Raw genomic sequence first — 23,578 nt, 5'->3', positions numbered from 1 at the left:
TCTTCTTGCACATTCGAACCAGCAGGAGCCTTCGCGATCCTTCAAACCAGCAATGTGAGCTCGTTTACGAGCCTTCAAACTAGCCAGGAGCCTTCGCTACTTCGTCTTCGAGCTTCGAACCAAGATCGTGAGTTCGTTTTCGACATTTTGAAGAAGCACAACCCTTTGCGACTTCGTTTCCAACTAGCAGGAGCCCTCGCGAGTTCTTCTTCTTCTTCTTCTTCTTCCTGCTCCCTACTTGTTGCGTGCTATGTGCTGCTGACTGTTGCCTTTTGCTTCTCTTTTTCTTCTTCTTCTTCCTGCTGCCTGCTTGTTGCGTGCTGCGTGCTGCTGACTACTGCGTGCTGCTTCTTTTTTTCTTTTCTTTATATGTAAGCTTATGAATTAAATATTTTCTTTAATTAATTTAAGCTTATAAATTATAACTAATACATAATATTTATTTATTTTACTGAAATTTACCTACTGTTTTTAAATTTGTAATATTTAGTTTAATTAATATAAGTTTATAAATTATAACTAATACATAATATTTATTCTTTTTATTGAAATTTGGCTACTCTTTTTCTTCTTCTTCTTTATATGTAATTAATAATTAAATATTTAGTTTAATTAATGCAAGTTTATAAGTTATAACTAATACAAAATATTTATTCTTTTACTGAAATTTAGCTACTATTTTTTAATTTTTAATATTTAGTTTAATTAATGTGAGTTTATAAATAATAACTAATACATAATATTTATTTTTTTTATTGAAATATAGCTACTATTTTTTTATTTGTACTCTTTTCTTTTGATGTTGAACTATGTTGAATTGTTAATGCTTTTGGGCTAAATTTTCAATTTTGTAATTGAGTTTTTTGGCATTTTAAATTCTAATATTACTAGATATTCATATGTTCATATATCAATTACCCCAAATAGACATTTTACCCCATTTTAATAATTGTGCGCCTCACCTTCATGAGGCGCGCACCTTTGCCTCACGCCTCGTGCCTCGGCTTCAAAGACCCTTTGCGCCTCGGCTCACCTCGCGCCTATAACTACTATGTGATTAGGTCAGTGCCACCTGCAAAAGTAGAGGGTTTCAAGCGATTAAATTGCTCAATAGAGCAGCCATGGACTGCGGGTGGCCAATCCTGAACCCTAGAGTCCCACCTCATCTCTTCCCTAACCTATCAGGCTAGACCTCGCAGCAATATAGAGGTATCAATTTCATCCCTGCTTGAAGCCCCTAAATCATTATCCGCTCTAGCGTCCATATACTTACCTCTAGGATCCATCATAAAGATAGGAGAGAAATGAATTTAGAATTCCAATATCGTAATCTAATCGATGCAACATTAAACTGAAAGCCAATATACGTCCAAGTTCTAAATTTAAGGACTAGTCTAACAACTTAGAAACTAAATCGTCTATGGTTTGCCATGGCTTTTTTGAATCCGTCGACTGCTTCAGAAAAAAAAAGCATAGAAAGTCATCAACGTATTTCCACTTTCAAGTCACAAGACAAAATCCTAAACCTTTCAACATCGAATCTTCCCATTTCCCACCCTCTTCGTCATTCATTCCTATACTCTAGTATTACTCATCCCTAAATTCTGCAGAACCTAACAACCTAAAGCTCTAATACCACTTGTAACACCCCAAACCTGAGAGTGGGGCCCGTGGTGCTATGTGTTATATTCACAAATCTCTGATACCATAAATATCATCAAAGCAACGAAAAATAATTAAACATCCTTAAATAAAATGCTAAATTTTTATACTATCACCAATATAAACATCTTTTATAATACTATTATAGTCCAAGGATTTAGAATAAAAACATAAGGTTCCATATCTTACAACCACTCACAACTGCAAAACTAAACTCTTCCCAAGCTTTCTAAGCCTGATCTCCAAAAGGAGCTAAAAGGTTAATAATTCGTTAGGGTGAGACACTTCCTAGTAAGGCGAAATAAGTTATTACCAGTGTGTGGCTAACAAGAGTTTTAGTGTATATAAAATATAACCATTTCCTTAACTCAAAGAAACTACATTTATAAATTGTAACTCACGCCTATATCATCAGCCATACCACAGAAAACTGCATACACGTATTGTACGTAATACCACGTCACACCCACAATTATAATACATTTAATTCACATACAAGTACTCACATCCACAAACGATAATGCACAAATACTTCACTTCCTGTGGTTCACAGGGCATCCCTTCCCATCGTTCCCTCTACATACTGAGCATCCCTCCCCATCATTCTCAGCACGTACATCAGAACAGATAGCTGTTACACTTTGACAATGACCTATTCATGGTAATCCAGTAAAACGACCTCCTCATTCACTAGCAACGTTTTACCCCCTTTATAAAAATGCCAATATAATGATCTCCTCATATCCTGCCAACGTTGTATTATAATTTATATCAAGGACAATATAACGAACTCCTCAAGCCTGCCAACATTATATTTTTGAAATACACGAATAACTACACAAAACAAATCACCCAAACATACAAATTTATTTACCATAGTGGAGAGAGAGACGATCGGAGAGTGAAAGCAGATCCCTAAAAGCTTGGGAAGAGAGAGAGACGTGTGGTATAGAGAGAGAGAGAGAGAGAGAGAGAGAGAGAGAGAGAGAGAGAGAGAGAGAGAGAGGGAAGAGGTTTTCTAAAAAAAATGAGCTTAAACCTATTTATAGGCAAGCTGGTCCGCACGAAACCGTCAACGATTTTCCAAGACTTCCTCAAACCACCGACGGTTTGTTCCTGTGCTCCTTTTTTATAGCTTTCAGTAGTTTAAATCGTCGACTGTTTTATGAGATGGCCTAAACCGTCAACAGTTTGGTGCTGAACCAAACTATCTCCATTCTTTTTCTTGCTTTTCCTTCCCTTTTATTTATTTTCCTTTTCTTTTATTTATTTTCCTTTATTCCTTGGGTTTGGGTCTCAACATTTTATATATATATATATATGTTCAATATGTACCCTATATTTTGGAGTATGAATTTTGCAGTTTAAATTTAAGTTTTTATGCATTTGGACATTGAATATGATTTTGTAATGAAAACATTGCATTTGATATTCTGGCTTAGATCTATTGTGCAATCTCACACACATTGTCACACACACATAGACACACGCATGCACACACACTCACACTGTCACACACATGGACACGCGCACGCACACACTCACACACACATAGAGTCACACACATACACACACACACACACACACACTCACACAAACTCACAAACACACACTCACTGTCACACACTCACACACACTGTTACACACACATAGACACGCATGCTCACACATGCACACGCGTACAACCATTTGAAGAAGAAGAAGAAGAAAGAATACGAACCTAGACAGGGAAGCTCAATGGCGGTGGCGGAGGAAAAAATGGCAGAAGGTGGCCAAAGAGACGTGCGCAGGGAGGAGGAGAAAGGAGGAGGAAATGATCGGGCGTGGGGTTGGGAGGAGTGTCGGCGCACATGGAGGAGGAGGGAAGAGGAAAAGGAAAGAATGGGGAAAATCTGCGTGGGCTAAGGTTTTAACATTTTAAAGTATTAGTGACATTTAAAATCGTCACTAATATTTTAAAAAATCGTCACTAATACTTAAAAAATTATTTATATAATTTTTTTAATAAATAAAAAAACTAGTAGTGATAGTTTTTATTAACCGTCACTAATAATGGACTGTTAGTGACAGTTCGTACAAACCGTCACTAATATTCTACCTAATTTTTTCATATTTATATTTGTCCCCTTTTGTGCATCGTGGGTTTTTTTCAATAATAAAAAAATGATAACAACAAGGATGAAAACAATTATACACAACTTTTTTAAAAAATAATAAATATATGTATAATCATTAATATTGTACAAAAGAAAGAAGAAGAAGAAGAAGAAGATAGAACATTTATTACATGAAAAGCCAACCTTACCAAAGCTCTGCAGAGACTTTGTTCCAAATAGGAAGTAGCAGAAAAGAGAGAGAGAGAGAGAGAGAGAGAGAGAGAGGGAGAGAGAGAGGCTTCGAATGGTTTTTCCAAAAAATGAAAGTGAAGAAAGCAAATGTAGCGTTCTGTCTATAGAGCTGCGTATTGGAAGTCTTTAAGCTGACTAAAGTGCACCCGCAGCAAATTGTGCACTGCTCTTTCAACAGGGCGACGTCTTGAATAATCGACGTACATATAATAAGGGTTAAGAGGATAATTTATTCTCAATGAGTCTGCGCATAGACTAGTCCTCTATTCTTGGTAACCTCTTGACCTTTCTCCCCGTCCTACTAGCCCTATTGAAATTGTAATCATCTTTACGAGCAACCCACCCATGCATAGATATTTGAACGTACCAAGCTATTTCTTTTGTGCATCTCATTCTTTTTGCCGTGATGAGCAATTTCATAAGATCTCTCAAACTCTATTGCATTTAAAAAATCAATTCAATCATTGCAGAACTTCACCACAACTCCTTTGGTCTGTACATGGTCATTCGAAAAGGTATGAACTTCAATAGGTTTAAATGAATTTAGAGAATATTTTCAACCAATAATATAAATTCACTATCAATATCTACAGCTCTTCCATCTTTTTCGTCCACTATGTTAAGAACAATCCCAGTCCTTGGCTAGGCATATATATCATTCCGCTCTAGATAGTTTGACATATGGGTATTGCTGGTTTTATAACAAGGCAACGTGTTTGCTCTTATCGTTGTATTTTATCTTCAATTAACTCATCCAAATTCTAATTTGTATGATGTCAAGCACATGCACTAGCTAGGTCAGCAGCTATTTTTATATGTCCACTACTACGAAGATAGCGTCCTAGCTAGCCTACTGGCCCTTCTGAATTGTAATCATCTTCACGAGCAACCAACCCATGCATAGATCGATATTTGAACCAAGCAATTTCTTTTGTGTGTTCCATTTGCTTTTTACTATAACAAGAAGCTTCAGAAGATCTCTCAAACTCGATAGCATGTAAAAAACTAGTCCAATCATTGCAAAACTTCACCATAGCTCCCCTGGTCAGTACACAGTCATTGAAAAGGTATGAAATTCAAGAGGGTTTAAATTTAGAGAATCTTTTCAACGAATAATATATATTCACTATCAATGACAACTCTGATCCATCCTTTTTGTCCACTGTGTTAAGAATAGTTCCACTCAGCCATGGCCAAACATATATATCATCCCGCTCTGGAGTTTGAGATATGGGTATTGCTAGTTCAAAAAGGCGACATGTTCACTCTTCTCATTGTATTTTATATTCAACTCATGAACGTACTAATTTGTGGTTTCAAGCACACTAACTAGGTCAACAACTCTTTTTATATGTCCATTGCTACAAAGATAGCCTCCTAGCCTACTGGCCTTACTGAATTGTAATCATCTTCACGGGCAACCCACCCATGCATAGATATTTGAGCCAAGTTGTTTCTTTCATGCATCATATTCCTTCTTACTGTGATGAGCATCTTCATAAGTTCTCTCAAACTCTATTGCATTTAGAAAACTAGTCCAATCGTTGCAGAACTTCACCACAGCTCCCCTGGTCTGTACACAGTCATTCGAAAAGGTATGAACTTCAAGAGGGTTTAAATTAATTTAGAGAATCTTTTTAACCAATTAATAATATATATTCACTATCAAAGACAACTCTAATCCATCATTTTCGTCCACTGTGTTAAGAACAATCCTAGTCATCCATGGCCAAACATATATATCATTTTGCTCTAAAGTTTGAGATATAGGTATTGCTAGTTCAACAGGACGACGTGTTTGCTCTTCTCATTGTTTTTTATCTTCAACTCATGCACGCACTAATTTGCATATGTTGTCAAGCACACTAGCTAGGTAAGCGACTATTTTTATATGTCCACTACTATGAAGATAGCCTCCAAGTCTACCGACCCTCTTGAATGGTAATCATCTTCATTAGCAACCCCCATGCATAGATATTTGAACCAAGTTGTTTATTTCGTGCATCCCAAATATATCATTTCGCTATGGAGTTTGAGATATGGGTATAATATTATGGTCACAACATTATTTCTATCCTGTTTTACTTCCTAGACAATATCGGCAACTGTTTTTATTTGTCCGCTGTTACGAAGCCGGTCTTTGATTGACCGACCCTTCAAAATTGTAATCATCTTCACGAGCAACCCACCCATAGAACCCAGCTAATAAATTAAGCATGATATTTCTTTTTCGGGCATCAAATTCCTTTTTACTATGATGAACAACTTCAAATTATCTCACAAATTCTATTGCATTAAAAAAATCAGTCCAATCATTGCAGAACTTCACCACGAATACAATACTAGTACATACTATTAATGACGGTTTAAAAAATTGTTGTTAATAATAGATTATTAGTGACAACTCAGAAAAATAATCGCTAATAATAGGCTATTAGTGACGAGTCTCATAAACCTTCACAAATATTGTTAACTTTTTCTCAGTCAAGAAATGCATTATAGTAACTGTTACGTAAACCGTTAGTAATACAAGACAATTAGTGATGATTTAGAAGAAACGTTACTAATAATGCATTATTAGTGATATTTTTTTGGAACCATCACTAATATTGTTTACTTTTCCCAGTCAACATGAACTATTAGTAACGGTTTATAAAACCATCAATAAAACAATACTATTAGTGATTGTTGATTAGTCGTTTACTAATAAAGGCTTTTTAGTGACACCTTGAAATTGTCACTAATACCCTAAGAAGCGTCACTAATAATTTCCCGGGTTAGTTTCAGCACGAAAAGTGGTTTCCCGCGATAGTTTGAGTAGGAAAATTGGTTTTTAGTGACGAAAGTATTAGTGATGGTTTCAATTTCATCATTAATTATGTTGTATTAGTGACGGTTGTCAGAATTGTCCGCAATACGTACACTATTAGTGACGATTTTTAAAAATCGTCACTAATACCTGCTTTTAGTGACGAATTTCAAATCGACAATAATACTTTCCTCACTGAAGAACAAGATTTTTTGTACTATTCCATCTATCTCCATCTTCATGTATAGCTCATGCTTGTAGGGACACTTCTAAAATCTATTCTTTTAGAAATAGTCATCAATCCTCATATTCCACGCACAAGGTGCTTGCTTCAAGACATAGAGTGCTTTCTTCAGCTTGTACACTCTATCTTCCTTGCCCTTCTTCATATATGCAGGTGGCTAATCAATATAGATCTCTTCTTTTAGAAAATCGTTCAGAATTGCTAATTTCACGTCTAAGTGGTAAATCTTCCATCCATTTTGTGGAATGAGTGAAATTAGTAATCTGATAGTGTCAAGCCTGGAAATTGGGGCAAAGATTTGTCCATAATTAATCCCTTCTTTCTACATGTAGCCCTTGGTGACAAGTCTTTATTTGTATCTCTAGACTTCTCCTTAAGCGTTCTTCTTGGTCTTGTAAACCCATTTCACACCAATAGTCTTGTGGTCCTTCAGAAGATTTGTCAGCTCCCAAGTATTATCTTCTCGATGGATTGAATCTCCTTATCCATCGTTTTTCTCCATTTTTTTTCTTTGTTAGCCTCCTCAGAGCTAACTGGGTCACTAGTCAACAATAGACAGTATAGAGTAACACACTCTTCTATAGGTTCTGTATTTTTTATACATATCAGCAAGGGTAGGGGCTTCTCTAGGCCTCATGCATGAGATTTCAAGCTTAATTGGTGATGGAGCTCCCTTCCTCTATGGTGAATGGAAACTATGTGGAAGTTACTGCAATTCGGGAACTTATGACTCAATATCCACTTCTCTTGTCTGTGTAGGTCTTCTCCTTCAAGCGTCAATTCTGCATCTCCGAAAGATTCAAGTTGGTCCTACTTCTATGATTCTTTTTCTTCAAAAATGACATCCTAACTGAAACTGAATTTCTTGTTGATGGGATTGTAGAGTCGATATCCCATGGTGTTGTCGCTGTATCCAAGAAGGATACACTTATCTCCTTTTTCTTCAAACTTTGTCCTTTTTGCCTCTGAGATCATAACGTAGGCTATGGAGCTAAACACTTTAAGATGACTAACACAGGGCTTGTGAGTACTCCAAGCTTCATGTGGTGTCTTTGTATCAAGACTCTTAATAGGACATCTATGAAGAAGATAGGCTGCACATAACACTACTTCTACCCAAAAACTTTTGGGCACATACTTATTCTTTAACATGCTCCTGGCCATGTTAAGGATCGTGCATTTGTTTCTCTCAGCTACACCGTTCAACTGGGGGGTGTAGGCCGGTGTGAACTAATTTTGAATCCTTTGTTTCCTAAGAAATTCTTGGAAAGTTTCTTCCTTGTACTCTCCTACTTGGTGTGATTGAAGTGACTTGATGCGATAGCTACTCTATTTCTACACGAGAGTTTTGAACTTTTTGAATTTTTCAAACACTTTTGACTTCCTTTTTTCAAGAAGTAGACCCAAGTCTTCATATTGTAATCGTCAGTGAAGGTGAGGAAGTATTGGTTCTGTTCATTTGAAATCGGGTTCAATGGACCGCACACATCTATTTGTACTAGCTGGAGCGACATGGTAGATCTCCAGTCGACTTGCTTTCCAAAGCTGTTTCTATGATGCTGGCTCAGAACACAACTTTCACATATCTCATTTGGATGTTGGATGTTGGGTAAATCGTTCACCATCTCCTTAATTGCTTCCCAATTGCTTCAAGCTTTGAAAGTTGAGGTGTCCAAACCTCAAATGCCATAACCAATCTTTGTTGTTGATCATAGGGCTTAGACATCTTGGCATATCACGATAGATGGTGATAGAGAACATCTGTTTCTCCTCCATAGTGACTTGAGTGATGAGCTTACCTTGAGCGTCTTATATCACCATATGCTTTTCTCTAAGGCTAATTCGGTAGCCTCTCTCTACATGCTATCCGAGATTCAGATGCTGGTCTTCATATTTGGCCCATAATAAACATTGGAGATGAAAGCGTGAAATCTGACCTTCGCTTGATCAGAACATCTCCTCTCACTCAAACTGAGACTTTAGAGAGATCGCCAAGAGAGATCTCCCCCTGAACTTTCTCATCAAGTTCAATGAATAGGTTCTTTCTACCAGTCATATGGTTATTGGCTCTAGAGTCGAGGTACCAAACACTTTGGTCTTGAGTTAAGCTATGCGCCATTAGCATCAACGACTCTTCAACTTCATGTTCAGTTTCAACAAAGTTAGCCTCCTCCCTAACCTTTTCTTGTTGTTGCCCCCAACACTCGTTGCTATAGCTGCCGAACTTATGGCAGTTATAACACTCACTGTTTCTTTTATCAATGTTCTTATAGTTATTGTAACTGCCACCTCTTCTTCCACGTCCTCCTCTTATGGAACCTTGTCTACCTCGGCTTCCTCCTCTGGATTCAGTATATCCAGATCCTCTTCCGTGAGATTCTTGACCTCGCGCTTATCCTCGATGCGACGTCCACCCTTGGTCATGTCTCCCATCAATCAAAGATAGTTTTAACTATAAGACTTGTTCCAAATACTTAACATCACTTTTCTTGTTCACCTTCTGCTTGTGAGTTTGCAAAGATCCTATGAGCTCTTCTACATACATGGTCTCCAGATCTTTCGTTTTTCAGCATGACGACTATGTAGTCAAATTTTGGATCCAAAGATTACAAAATTTTCTCACATATCCTCATATTTGTGAGATTCTCTCCATTTGTCCTTAACTAGTTCGAGACAACCATTATCTGAGTATAGTATTCGACAATGGACTCAGAAGACTTCAACCATTATCTCACATATCTCCATATATATAGCTATGGATGGAGATGGTAGGTGGAGATCAAATTCAACAAAATTGGCTAGACTTTGTGAAGGTAGCTGCCGACCAAGTTTAATATTCAACAAGCTGGTGGAGGTGGCTGCCCATCAAGTTTAATATTGAACAGTGACTTCATATATATATATAGTGAAACAAGTGAAAGAAACTGTTTTATGAAAACATAAGAAATTGTGTGTTTATGAAATTGTGATTTGAACAAATTAGTAATCTCAAATAGAATATTTTAACTTCGAAAATTGTTTCTGTAGATTAAAAGCTTGCATGGGTAGAATTAGGTATGACACTAATAATTGTCAACAATATGCTAACTAGTTTTTTCTTCATCTATCAGCTCTAATATTTTAATTATTAATCACATACTAATTTTAATATCCTGACTTTAAATGTTACGTGAACTTCATTGTATATAACCCATTCTTTCGTGAATATAAATATTTCATTTAAAAAACTATGTACTTGACCAAGAAAAAGAAAGCCATGTGCATTATAAAAATGAATACATCATTTCTTATTTTACTAGTTTGAGCTTCTAGAGTAACCGTTTTTTTTTTTTTTTCACAATTAAATGTTTATTAAGTTAATGAGTTGCTTGGATATTAGTTAATATTATAATAGAGAATTGCACTTTCTTGACAAAAGTACTTAATGGGTTATCATGTTTTGCAGACCCAATTTATGCTTGATCAACTTTCTGAACTTCAAAGGAAGGTGTGTGTGTGTGTGCATGCCTAATTATTAATTAATCTAGTGTATCATATATTCCAATTTTATATAATATAAATATTGCGCTTTGCTAATACTTATGCCGGAACAGATCTTGCTGGAAACGAATGAAACCTTAACGAGTAAGGTGGTCAATTTCTTGCTCATATTTAGCTTGTCCTAGTTTTAAGTGATTAGGCAAGTTCAGATGCATGCTGTGTTCTTAACTCTATTGAAAACAATAAACCAATTAAAATGCTTTACCTCAGAGAGACTTTTAAACCTTTCAAATTATAACATTAAAAAATAATATTACAAAACTAATAAAAAAATTTGTTAAAAAATATAAAGATGTTTTTATTATTAAATGTACAGCTTAAGGAGTATTTTGGAAGTTTTTAAAAAAGAAAAATACGTGGCAAAATTTCCATTTTGAAGTTTGAATAAGGTAAAACTTGCGTATTTTTCATGGCATTGGGAGCATTGATTTTGTGTTTTAGATTTGGAGTTTTTGTGAATTACGATTTAAAGTAGTCAAAAATTATATTAAACTTCTCCTTAATTAACACAAATCCAAATTCATATAAAATCCTAAAGTCATGTTTCCAAACTATATGTGAAAATAAGATATAGTTCCCAAGACCGGGGGGGGGGGGGGGTGAATTGAGTTTTAAAAATTTATGTTCATTTTTTAAAAGGTTTTTATATTACAACAATAAACAAAACACAATCACAAAATAACAATAAATACAACACAAACACAATCACAAAATACTTGTAAAATAATTAATCCAAATCAACCACAATCAAGCACTTGATTCCTATGGGTTTGCTTTCTTCTGTATCAAACTTTTTCAACATATCCTTAATATTTTTTGTTTGATTTATATATGTTCCATTCTTAACTTGTTTAATTTGTAACCCTAGGAAGTAATTCAACTCTCCCATCATACTCATTTCAAAATTTCTTTGCGTACATGTAGCAAATTCTTTACATAATTCTTCATGTGTTGCACCAAATATGATATCATCAACATAGATTTGTACTATTAGCATATCTTCGTGTTTAGTTTTTGTGAATAGAGTGCTATCTACCTTTCCTCTTGAAAAATCATTTTTGAGTAAAAATTTGCTTAGTCTTTCACACCAAACTTTAGGAACTTGTTTCAATCCATACAAAGTTTTTGTTAACTTGAATACATGATTAAGTTTTTTTGTGTCTTCAAAACCTGGAGGTTGTTTAACATAAACTTGTTCATTTATATATTCGTTTAAGAACGCACTTTTTAAATCCATTTGATATAGTTTAAAATCCTTATAGGTTGCATAGGCTAGGAGCATCATTATTGCTTCCATTCTTGCTACGGGGACAAAAGTTTCTTCATAGTCAATACCTTCTTCTTCATTATAACCTTGTGCTACTAGCCTAACTTTATTTTTGACAACTTCTGCATTTTCATCCTTCATATTTTTCTAAAGACCCATTTAGTTCCTATGATTGAATGTTCTTTGGGTTTAAGTACTAGTTGTCATACTTGACTTCTTTCAAATTGATTTAGTTCTTTTTGCATAAGCATAATCCAAGAATCGTCATTTTAGGCTTCTTCAATGTTCTTGGGTTCATCTTGAGATAAAAATACATAATGATTGCATATATTTTTTAATGATGCTGTAGTAGTTACTCCTTTTGATGGTTCTCCAAGAATTTGATCTTTTGGATGACTTTTAACATATTTCCACTCTTTTGGCAGTTCTTGGTTTTCTGTGGGATTTTCATTTGAAGTTTCATCATTGTTTTCCTTTTTTATTTCAAGATTTTCTTCTTTTTGTGAGATATCTTCTCTTTCATCATTCTTGATTTCTTTTGTAGAGTGATTTGTTTCATCAAAAGTTATATGCATGGATTCTACGATAGTGAGTGTTCTTTTATTATAAACCCTATAGACTTTACTATCTGTAGAATATCCTAAGAAAATGCCTTCATCCGATTTTGCATCAAATTTACCTAAATCATCTTTATTATTGAGAACAAAGCATTTACATCCAAATACATGAAAGTAAGCTATGTTGGGTCTTCTACCTTTTCATAGTTCATAAGGTATTTTATCTAGACTTAATCTAATAGACACCCTATTTAGAACATAACAAGTTGTATTTATAGCTTCCGTCCAAAAGTATTTAGGTAAATTATTTTCATTTAACATGGTTCTTACCATTTCTTAAAGAGTTCTATGTTTCCTCTCAACAACTCCATTTTGTTGTGGAGTCTTAGGTGCTGAGAATTTATGGTTTATACCATGATCATCACAGAATTTGTTAACATCTTTGTTTTTGAACTCTCTACCTTGATCACTCCTAGAGTTAGTTACGTTATAGCCTTTTTCATTTTGTAGTTTCTTACATAGAGTTATTAACATGTTACCAGCTTCATCTTTATTTGCTAAGAACAATACCAAAGTATAATCATCTACAATCACAAAGGCATATTGTTTGCCTCCTAAGCTTTGTGTTCTAGTAGGACCAAATAAGTCTAAGTGCAAGAGGTCTAAGGGTCTACTAGTTGATATGTACTTCTTTTTGAAACTTGTCTTGACTTGTTTTCTTTTTTGGCATGCATCGCAACTTATCTTTTATAAATTTTTTATTTTGTAATCCTTTTACTAAATTTTTCTTGGATAGTTTAGATAATAGGTCCATGCTTGCATGCCCTAGTTCTCTATGCCAAAGCCAACTAGTTTCATTCATTGCAGCCAAACATGTCACATTTTGATTAACTAGGTTATCAAGATTTATACAATATACGTTAGTTACCGTATGAGCTCCGAATAAGGTTTCATCATCCTTAGGATTTTGAATAATGCATTTGTATTTCTTAAAAATTATTTCAAAACCTTTGTCACTTAATTGACTAATACTCAAAAGATTATGTTTTAAACATTCTACCAACAACACATCATCAGTTGTAAGAGAAGGTTCTTTACCTATTTTACCAATGCCAATAATTTTACCTTCGACATTGTCACCGAAGGTCACGTATCCCCCATATTTTGTTTTAGTGTGGTGAACTTAGTCTTATCTCCGGTCATGTGTCTTGAACACCAGCTGTCCAAGTACCGCTTTTCCCTTGATGGTGTTGTCCTAAAACACACCTACAATGAAGGATTCATGGTGTTAGTTTTAGGAACCGAAATCTTCCTAATTTTCTTTGAATTATTTCTAGTTCCATTGTTTACTTTCTATTCATTTTGAACTTTAACATATTTCTTTTTGAGTGGGTAGTTAAACATCACATGTCCTTTATTCTTGCACATGTAGCAAGTAGTATGTTTATGTATATTAGTTGAGGAAGTACTAGCACAGTACTTTGCTTTTTTAACAAAATATCCCATGAATAACTTCTTACTTCTTTTATTTGTTTTTCCATTATATCCGATTCCTTCCCTATTTCCATGCAATCTTTGTTGATCAACCATCTTTTCAAAATTTTCTTTACCTTTGGTAAAGTTATAAATGATTTTCTCTTTATCCTTTATTGACTTCTTAAGTTTAATTATTTCTAAATCATTTTTATTTTGATCATCTACTTGTATTTTGACTATTTCTTGAGTCATATCTTTTATTTTTTCTTCTGACTTATCAATATGAGATTTTTTTCTCCTTTTCAATGGATTTAGAAAATTCAAGTTATTTAATTAGTTTTTCATTTTGTTCTTAATTTCAAATTTATGTTTCTTTTGGAGATTTTAGTAAACATTTTATGTAAAGCAAATAACTCAGCTTGTAGTTCTTTATAGGAGGGCATGCTATTACAAGATTCATCACATGATTTGTTACTACATTCCGTCGATGAGTAGTAAGAATTTACCTCTTTATTATTTGCCATGAAGCACATATTAGCTATCTCTTGTCCAATTGACTCGTTATCCGTTTCGCTTGAGCTTGAATCATCCCATGTAGCTTTCATGGCTTCCTTCTTCTTCTTTTTATCCTTCTTGAGTAAAAGGCAGTCCGGCTTGATGTGTCCTAGTTTATTACAATGATAACATATAGGAGAGTCATTTTTACTTTTGTTTTCTTTTCTACTAGTTTCTCCTTTTTTAGATTTCCTTTTACTAAACTTTTTAGTGAACTTTTTATTTTTCTTATAGAACTTGCCAAGTCTTTTAGTGATGAATGCTAATTCGTCATGGTCTAGATCATTAGATTCACTTTCATCTTCACTTGAGCTTTCACTAGCTGCTTTTAAGGCAATGGACTTCTTATGCTTAAGTTCAGGATTTCTTTCTTTTAATGCCATTTCATAAGTGAGTAGTGAACCTATAAGTTCATCTAGTGAGGTACTCGTAAGGTTCCTACCTTCAGTTATTGCAGTGACCTCTGGTTCCTATATGGAGGGAAGGCCTCTTAGTATTTTCCAAATCATTTCATAGGTTGTGTAAGTCTTTCCTAAGGCACTTAGAAAATTTATTATGTGAGTAAATCTAGTATACATGCTAGTGATTGTTTCATCCAGACTCATCTTGAAAGCTTCATACTCACTAGTTAGCATGTCAATCCTATTGTCTCTAACATCTACCATTCCTTCATAAGTTACTTCTAACTTGTCCCAGATTTCTTTGGCCATTTTGCAGGCCATGACTCCATTAAATTCATTAGCGTTTATAGAATAATACAAGGCATTTATGTCACTTGAATTTATTTGTAGCATTTTGTAATCTATATCGGTCATGTCCTTTTTCTCTTTAGGAATTTGTTTTCCATCCACTATTTTGGTAGGAATTAGGTCTCTATCCATGACAACTTCCTAAGCTTTCCAATCCATATACTGAAGATAGATTTGTGCACATTCATTTTTTCCAAAAAGTATAGTTATGTCCACAAAAGATAGGTGGTCAGGTTGAGGATGGGCCCTCTTCGAAGGGAGCTACTCCAATGTGTGCCATTTGATCTTTTTATAGCTTCTTGTTAAGATTTACTATAACTTGGCTCTGATACCAATTGAAAATAGGATATAGTTCCCAAGAGGGAGGGGGTGAATTGGGCTTTAAAAAATTTATATATTACAACAATAAACAAAACACAATCATAAAGTAACAATAAACACAACCCAAACACAATCACAAAATACTTGTACGTAAAATAATCAATCCAAATCAACCACAATCAAGCACTTGATTCTTGTGAGAATAGTCCTGTAGTAATATGCAATGCTTGTTGGATTTGTATAAGCCTTGTGTTGAAATTCACAATCACACTTCTTCGCAATGTTTAACTTTTAAATAAGCTTTCAGTTTAATAAGTTTAGGATGATCAACCAACAGAGTCCCTTTCAGTTTCTGCAATCAATGCTGATTAAAAATAAATAAATTATCTTCAAATCTATTTAATAACCAAACACTCAGAATTCAAGAATTATAAAGCATACATTCAATTTGTAAAATATGCTGAAAGGTAAAGAGTAGGGAAGCAAGAGAGAAACACAAGGTTTTACGCGGTTCAGCTTATACCCAGCCTACGTCCTCGCCTTTGGAAAATCACCAAAGGATTTACTATGTCAGTTCCTTTACCGGATGGAACAATATCGTTTACAACACTCCTTCGATTAGGCTAGAGCCCGCCTCTCCAAACAATATCCCCTCGCTTGACACAATGATCCAACAACCTTGAATCATCTAGAAACAAGAAACAAGTAGAGAAAGATTTGTGTAGAAGAGACACTCTTACAACAGAGCTGGTTAGTATAATATTCAGCACACATATACTTCAATGTAAATCAATATAAAGAGAGTGAAGCTCAATTGAATTTAGATCACCGAATTTATCTTTCAAGTATTGAAAGATTCAGACTTTGAAGACTCAAATTCGGAGTTGGGATCAGCAATAATTCAGTAGTGAATGTAGGATGAGCGCAAGAGAGATTAAGAGCTTTTGAGAGTACTTTGATTGCTGAAAAATTTCTTGGTACATAAAATCATTATAGCTGGGGCTATTTATAAATGTTTAAAAGATAATTCCTTGTCCCCCAAGTTTTCTTGGAGTAAACATCAAGTTTTCAAAAAGAGTAAAGCCTAAGAAATCCATTTAAAAAATCTTCCCGTTAAGTTTTCTAAAAATCTGTTCGAGTGGTAGTCGCCTGCCATAGCCAAAACTATATATCTAGTAGGCTTGTAGTCACCTACCAAGACATAGGTAGTTGCCTGGCTTGACCACTCAGGCGCCTGACAGGGTTTAGGCAGTCGCCTAGGACCCTACTGCCTCCTAAGTTTAATTTTTTTAATTTTTGGCAGTCGGCTGGCTCTTAGAAAATCCTTTTTTTTACATTGAAAACTTTCTTCCTTTCTTGAGACCTTTATTTTGATTTAAAACATTATTTAAGGTCTTTCAAAAATTGGTTTCTTAGTTTCTTTTTATTCGTACGAGCTTCAATTTAATTTATATTGAGGTTTACATGAAGTACTTACATAGAGACATCTTTAAAACTCTAAATTTTTTATCTTCATGTAAATCCTTGCCTTTTCATGATCATATATCATCTTTAAGTTTTCAATCATCTTTCATTCTTCAAGCTTTTATAAAGTATGTCCATCATGTGCTTTATTGGCCTTTGAGTTTTGCTTTTGAAATACTTGAGCTTTATCTGCTTCCTGAAATAGTTTATCTTGAAAACTATATCAAACTTGTCTTGATTTGTTATCATCAAATTAAGAATCGTATGCCTTGTTATGTACTTTTTTGGTTGTCGTAAACTTCAAAGTGAATAGAAATATTCTGATGATAGACATAGAAATATTCCATGAACTTCTGAACTTCCATGAACCAAATAGAATTATTGCTTACAGGAGAATTTTTGCGGGTGATCAGTTTGATATACATGGGTGAGTACCAATTTGATGCAAAAGTTGTAATTTTTTTTATTTTTGATCCAACCACATATATAAGCACCCATTCTCAACTTTATTTTTCCTATGTTAGATAAACTCACAAAAGAAATCCTCAACAATATCTTTCCCTTATTTATGAGTTCCAACCACGCTCCCTTCAATTGAATCCACTCTTGATCATTACATCTCATTTAACCAACTAAGAGTCATTACCCAACTATGGGAGAAGCCAGAAACCATATGAGTCTACTCATTTATTGAATTATCATCCATAGGATCCATCACTTTTCTATGGGATCAATATTTGCAAGAACAAATGCATGAACATTTCATCCCAATTCAAACCATCGGTTCTGTTACCACTCATGAGGATCAGGGGAATCCTCGTGGACGGGATCGATTTGCATATATTGGTGAGTGCTAACTTAACCCATAAAATTTAAACCTTTAGGTCTTGGTCCAACCATATACATAAGCACCCATCTTCAATTTTTTTTTTTTTTGTTTTTTGTTTTGAAAGGTAAAAGATGGAATTAATTTAATAGTAGAAACAAGCAGTTTGACAGGCAAGATGCTTGCAAACCATTCAAAGGAGTCAAAGCAATAAAGAGAAAATAGAAAAGAAACTAAGTTTCCTTAAAAGGAATGTATACCATGAACTAAGTTTTGTCATATCAAAGGTGTCTATTAGCACCTGAGTCTCCCTACCACCCTTCAATACCATGGATCACATTTATGTTTGTAATCATTTCGACAAATGGTTCAACAACTATATTGGCTTGAGGATTAGGTCCATGTGTTCAAAATTTTCAAATTCAAACAATATGCCCACTTTTGCCACAAACGAAGCAAACATTATTGCTTTAATTTTTTTGATTATGAGGGGGTCCTTGGTTCAATTTTTTTTTTTTTTTTTAATTAGGGTTGCCCCTATTAATTTTGTGAAGTCTACCATTATTTTTCACATTTTTCTTCTTAGGTTTTAATTGCAAGTTTTTAGGAAAATGACTATTAGGCAATTATTATGTTTAGAAGCAATTAAATTTGTCTTTTTGGTATTACCATTATAAGGTATTACTGTTTCTTTCCTACATAAGTGCATCTTGCCATCTTGCCTCCTCCACTACATGGATTCAAGTTATCAAAGTGTCGAGAGACATATCCTTTTGTTTGTGGAACATGCTCTTTTGAAATTGTCTCTAAGATGGACGTAACTTGTCAGTGATTCCATCCACAACAAGATTATCTCCAATCTTGATATCTTCAAATGTAACTTCCACCACTATCATATGAAAATATTGTGCTTATTGTACAACCGATTTTCCATCAACCATTTGATAGTGAAAATGTCGGCTAGCTGTAAGTTTCTTTGCCCCTGCCTCCTCGGTATTATATTTATTCTGCAAAACGTTCCATATATACACACACACACACACATAGGAATATGTGGTATCATAATAATGATCAATAAGATAGCTTAAAATATAAAATCAACATTTGTATTCATCCTTAATTTTTATATTATTCCAAATTTTAATGGTGGTCGACAAATTAGTCTTCATTCATTTTGTTGGTATCGATTTTGTTTTGAAAGTTCTTGGTGAGAACATAGGCAACCTTAAGGAGACTGAAGTAGCAAAGCACACTATCTTTCTATCTCTTGAAGTGGGCCTTTTAAAACCCAATGGAGGACTTACTCAGATGTCCAAAATTTTCATTGAGCTTTTCAACTATAGGCTCCATATTTTTTTTTTTTTTTAAATCTCCTTAAAAAATTTTAGGAATATAGTAAAAATATAACACCCCCCCCCCCCCCCCAAAAAAAAAAGACTTGAACACAAATCAAATACAAATACAATTCTACTTAGGCTGAGACACGAATATTTTACTCTCTTTAAGGAGACTCAAGCTCTCTGGAGCTTTTTTACTTAACCCATGAACCGATGCAGTAGAACTACATTTTGACTTGTCACCCTCAGGATACAATAGCTCGATTTGAATTATACAACTCTCTACAATTATGCACAAATGGAAGAGTCCAAAGTTACGCAAAGAACATCATTATTAAGTTATCAAATTCTCTATACTTGGATGATAACATATTTTGATGGAAGTGATGTAAAGCAAAAGTGTGTATAGAAACTATGTTTCAAAGCTAATGCTTTAGGGTATTTATAGACACACAAAACCTAAAAATAAGGTGCACTTAATATTTTGAATTTAAGAAATGTAAGAAAAAAAAACTTAATAAATAGATGTCTAACTTTAAGGTATATGCTCTTTCCAAAGATTCAATTAAATAAAAGTCTAATTCCAAGGTACATACTCTTTTTAAAGATTAAATAAAAATCTAACTCTAAGGTATATGTCATTTTCAAAATGATGAATCAACTTTGATGATATAATATTAAAATAAATTAACAAGTATGTTAACTGGATATGTGCTTTTAAAAACTAAAACAAGCAACAATTATGTTGTCAATGTATCTTGGAGCAGTGTATAAGAAGTCTCATTGAATAAAGTCTCCCGCTGTGTGAAAGCTGCTTGTGAAAGGCCTTATCGAACATTTGGCCAAGACATTAGCCTTATATACTGTTTACCATATAGGAATGTTTTGTAGGGACCTCGATATAATACTGTTTACCATATAGGAATGTTTTGTAGGGACCTCGATATAAAAGAAATTATACCGTATAGCATATACATATAAATAGGGAAGCATGTGACTGCATATATATATATATATATATATATATATATATATATATATATATAGTGAAGCAAGTTTCATGAAAAAAATAAGTAACTGTGTGTTTATGAAATTGTGATTTGAACAAACTAGTAATCTCAAATAAAATATTTTAACTTCGTAAATTATTATTTTTCTAGATTAAAAGCTTGTATGGGTAGGATTAGGTATGACACTAATTATTATCAATAATATGCTAACTAGTTTTTTCTTCTTCCATCAGTTTGAATTGTTAATCACACAATGATTTTAATATAACGATTTTGAATGTTATGTGAAATGTATTCTATATGATCCATTCTTTTGTGAATATAAATATGTCTTTTAAAAATCTATGTATTTGACCTAGAAAAAAGGCCATGTGTGAGGACGGTAGGAATGCATTATAAAAACGAATAAAATATTTTTTTTATTTTACTTGTTTGAGTTTTTAGAGTAACCGAATTTTTTTTTTACAATTAAATGTTTATTAAATTAATGAATTTCATGGAAATTAGTTAATATTATAAGAGAGAATTGCACTTTTAGACAAAAGTACTTATTGGGTTATCATGCTTTGCAGACCCAATTTATGCTTGATCAACTTTCTGAACTTCGAAGGAAGGTTTGTGTGTGCATGCCTAATAATGAATTAATTCAGTGTATCAGATATTCCAATTTTATATAATATAAATATTGCCCCTTGCTAATGCTTATGCAGGAACAGATCATGCTGGAAACTAATGAAGCCTTAAGGAGTAAGGTAGACAACTTCCTGCTCATATTTAGCTTCTCGTACTTTTAAGTGATTAGGCAAGTTCAGATGCATGCTCTGTTCTTAACTCTATCAAAAAACAATCAACAAAATAAAAGGTCTAACGTCAGATCGAGAGACTTTTAAACCATTCAAATTATAACATTAAGAAAATAATATTACAATACTAATAAAAAAAATTGTTAAAAATTATAATTATGTTTTTATTATTAAATGTACAGGTTAAGGAATATTTTGCAAGTCTTTTTAAAAAAATACGTGGCAAAATTTCCATTTTGAAGTTTGAATAAATTAAAACTTGCACATTTTCCATGCGAGTATTAATTTTGAGTTTTAGATTTGGAATTTGTGCCGGTTACAATAAAAAGTAGTGAAAACTACATTAAACTTCTCCTAAATTAACACAATTTTGTAGCCTTTTGGGTGTCTTAAACTTCAAAGTGAAGGGAAATATTAACTATTCTATGAACTTCTGAACTTCCATTAACCAAATACAATTATTGCTTACTTATATTTTCCATATTGCAAGAGGAAAAAAGTTTAATATTCACTTCCTTAAGCAGCTATAGGGTGCACTAATATTCATATGCATCACAAGGTGTCACTTTGATGTTTCCTAATGTTAGGATGATAATTACATAAAAATCTCTTTAAGGAAGGGTGAGTGTTCATCAGCCAATGTAAAACTCACTAGCTATTGTCAATGTGTTTAGCCTACTTGTCTCCCTCGTTAAACACACATTGTCAACGGAGGTGTTGTTAAAGAATTGCGTAGATTCAATGTTTGCTTCTTGCTTGCCACTACTTTCATAAATGCTTAATGTTTCCGCTGCCATTTGATTGAATGCTAATGAATCAAGAGTGTTTTAGCTAGCGTTTCGCGACTTTTTCACAACGGTGTGAAAATAGTCAGCCCGTGATACTTGGTATCAGAGCCAAAGCTCAATTTCTACGAGAACTCAGTTACCTTCATTGTGAGATTTGGATAGCTTTGGTAAGTGACCATGGCACAAACAATGCTGAGAGAATTAGCATGCTGGAAGCACAAGTTAAGGCAACAATCAACAATGTAGCCGCAGAGGTGGCCCAAATGAGAGAACTAGTTGATGAAGTGATGGGATCACAAAAGCATCAAGCAAATTTTCTAGATGAGATGTCAGAGGACTTTTTCCATATAGTGGAAACTTTGCAATCTCAGATGGTGGATCTAGATGCAAAATTGAATCTGATGGTTCCTGCTATGGGGAACTCCAACACTCTAGGAGTTAGCAAGACCAAGGTACTAGAACTCAGAACTTATAGGGGTGCCCGTGATGCTAAAGAGTTAAAGAACTTCTTGTTTGATGTGGAGCAGTATTTTCGCACTGTGAGGATGACCTTAGAACAGGAAAAGGCGGGTACTGTGACCATGTACTTGGTTGGTAATGCCAAACTGTGGTGGCGTACCAAGTGCAGAGATATTGAAAATTGAAACTGTGTAATCGATAGTACGTTGGGTAGACTTGAAGAGAGAGCTCAAAGCCCAATTTTTTCCTAAGAATGTTGAGTATAGTGTAAGGAAAAAGTTGAGAGACCTCAAGCAGGGTGGGTTAATCAGGGAATATATGAAACAATTTTCTGTTTTAATGTTTAATATTAAGGACATGTCAGAGAAGGACAAGTTGTTCTCTTTTATAGAGGGGATGAAACCGTAGGCAAGAACTGAACTTCATAGGCAAAGAGTTCAAGACTTGTCTACTGTACAAGCTGCTATAGAACGCTTGATTGACTATGTTGGTAATAGCCCCGCCTCGTCCAAAGGGTTTGATGAAGAGGGAAATAGTGGGAATTATTTCAAGAAATGCAAACCCAAGAGTGGGGAAGCCAACTCTAAATAATCAATCTCAAAGGAAGCTTCGTCATCTCAAGGGATGAACACACCCAATGTAAAGGGGAAGAGTAAAATTACATGTTATTTGTGTGGAGGACCTCACTGAATGAGTAAGTGTCAACACAAGGGATTAATCAATGCCTTACAAGCTTTGACTTTGGGACAAGTGGTGGAAAGCAAGGAGGAAGAGGATGATGCCCCGAAGGTAGGTTCAGTGTGGCTTGTGAGTGCATTGAAAAAGCAGGAAAAAGCACCAAAAGTTACATAAGAAAAAGAGTTAATGTTTGTGGACTTAAGGATAAATGGGAAGAGTACCCGCGCTATGGTTAATACGGAGTGTTGGAATTGGTGTATTCCCAAGAGGGGGGTGAATTGGGTATTGAAAATTTATCTCATATGTTCAACTAAATCAGCAGTATAACCCAACCTAGGGTCTGGCTATGCAATCCCAAATGCGTAAATAAATATGACGTGTGGTAAATCATGTTAGCATTCACTGTTTATTGAAAATAATCATACATGTGCAGTAAATAAATTTCATAAATATAAAGTGCACACATGATATATTATCGGGGTTTGGCAAATACTGCCTACGTCCTGGTCTCAGTTCGCTAGCCTAAGGATTTCACTAATGCTCACTTAACGGATGGAGTGGTACTGGTTACAACACCAGGTCAAATTACTAGGGCTGGCCTCAACCTTTACAAACTCTCCTTATGGAGCGTGAAAACTAAGGTGTAGTCCCAAGAGGGGGGTGAATTGGGTTTTAAAAGTTTCTT

The 23,578-nt window shown here is 34.3% G+C and overlaps 1 protein-coding gene across 19 annotated transcripts in view; it reads left to right on the top strand.

Moving 5' to 3' along the window:
• Window positions 1-23,578, top strand: part of LOC131153445 (agamous-like MADS-box protein MADS2) — a 75,043-nt gene that overhangs the window by 34,489 nt on the left and 16,976 nt on the right. For 4 of the 19 annotated variants that reach the window (XM_058105745.1, XM_058105748.1, XM_058105746.1 and 1 more), the window contains exons 6-9: window positions 10,509-10,551; window positions 10,652-10,692; window positions 20,738-20,779; window positions 20,876-20,917. In XM_058105745.1, the coding sequence (XP_057961728.1) occupies window positions 10,509-10,551; window positions 10,652-10,692; window positions 20,738-20,779; window positions 20,876-20,917 (168 nt within the window). The remainder of the gene's footprint in view (window positions 1-10,508; window positions 10,552-10,651; window positions 10,693-20,737; window positions 20,780-20,875; window positions 20,918-23,578) is intronic. The other 15 variants (XM_058105754.1, XM_058105753.1, XM_058105756.1 and 12 more) reach the window with 4 other exon arrangements.

Source organism: Malania oleifera, chromosome 4, assembly GCF_029873635.1.
Source record: "Malania oleifera isolate guangnan ecotype guangnan chromosome 4, ASM2987363v1, whole genome shotgun sequence".
NCBI lineage: Eukaryota > Viridiplantae > Streptophyta > Magnoliopsida > Santalales > Ximeniaceae > Malania > Malania oleifera.
Note: the sequence above shows the minus strand (reverse complement) of the source record. Positions and strands in the feature narration are given on the sequence as shown.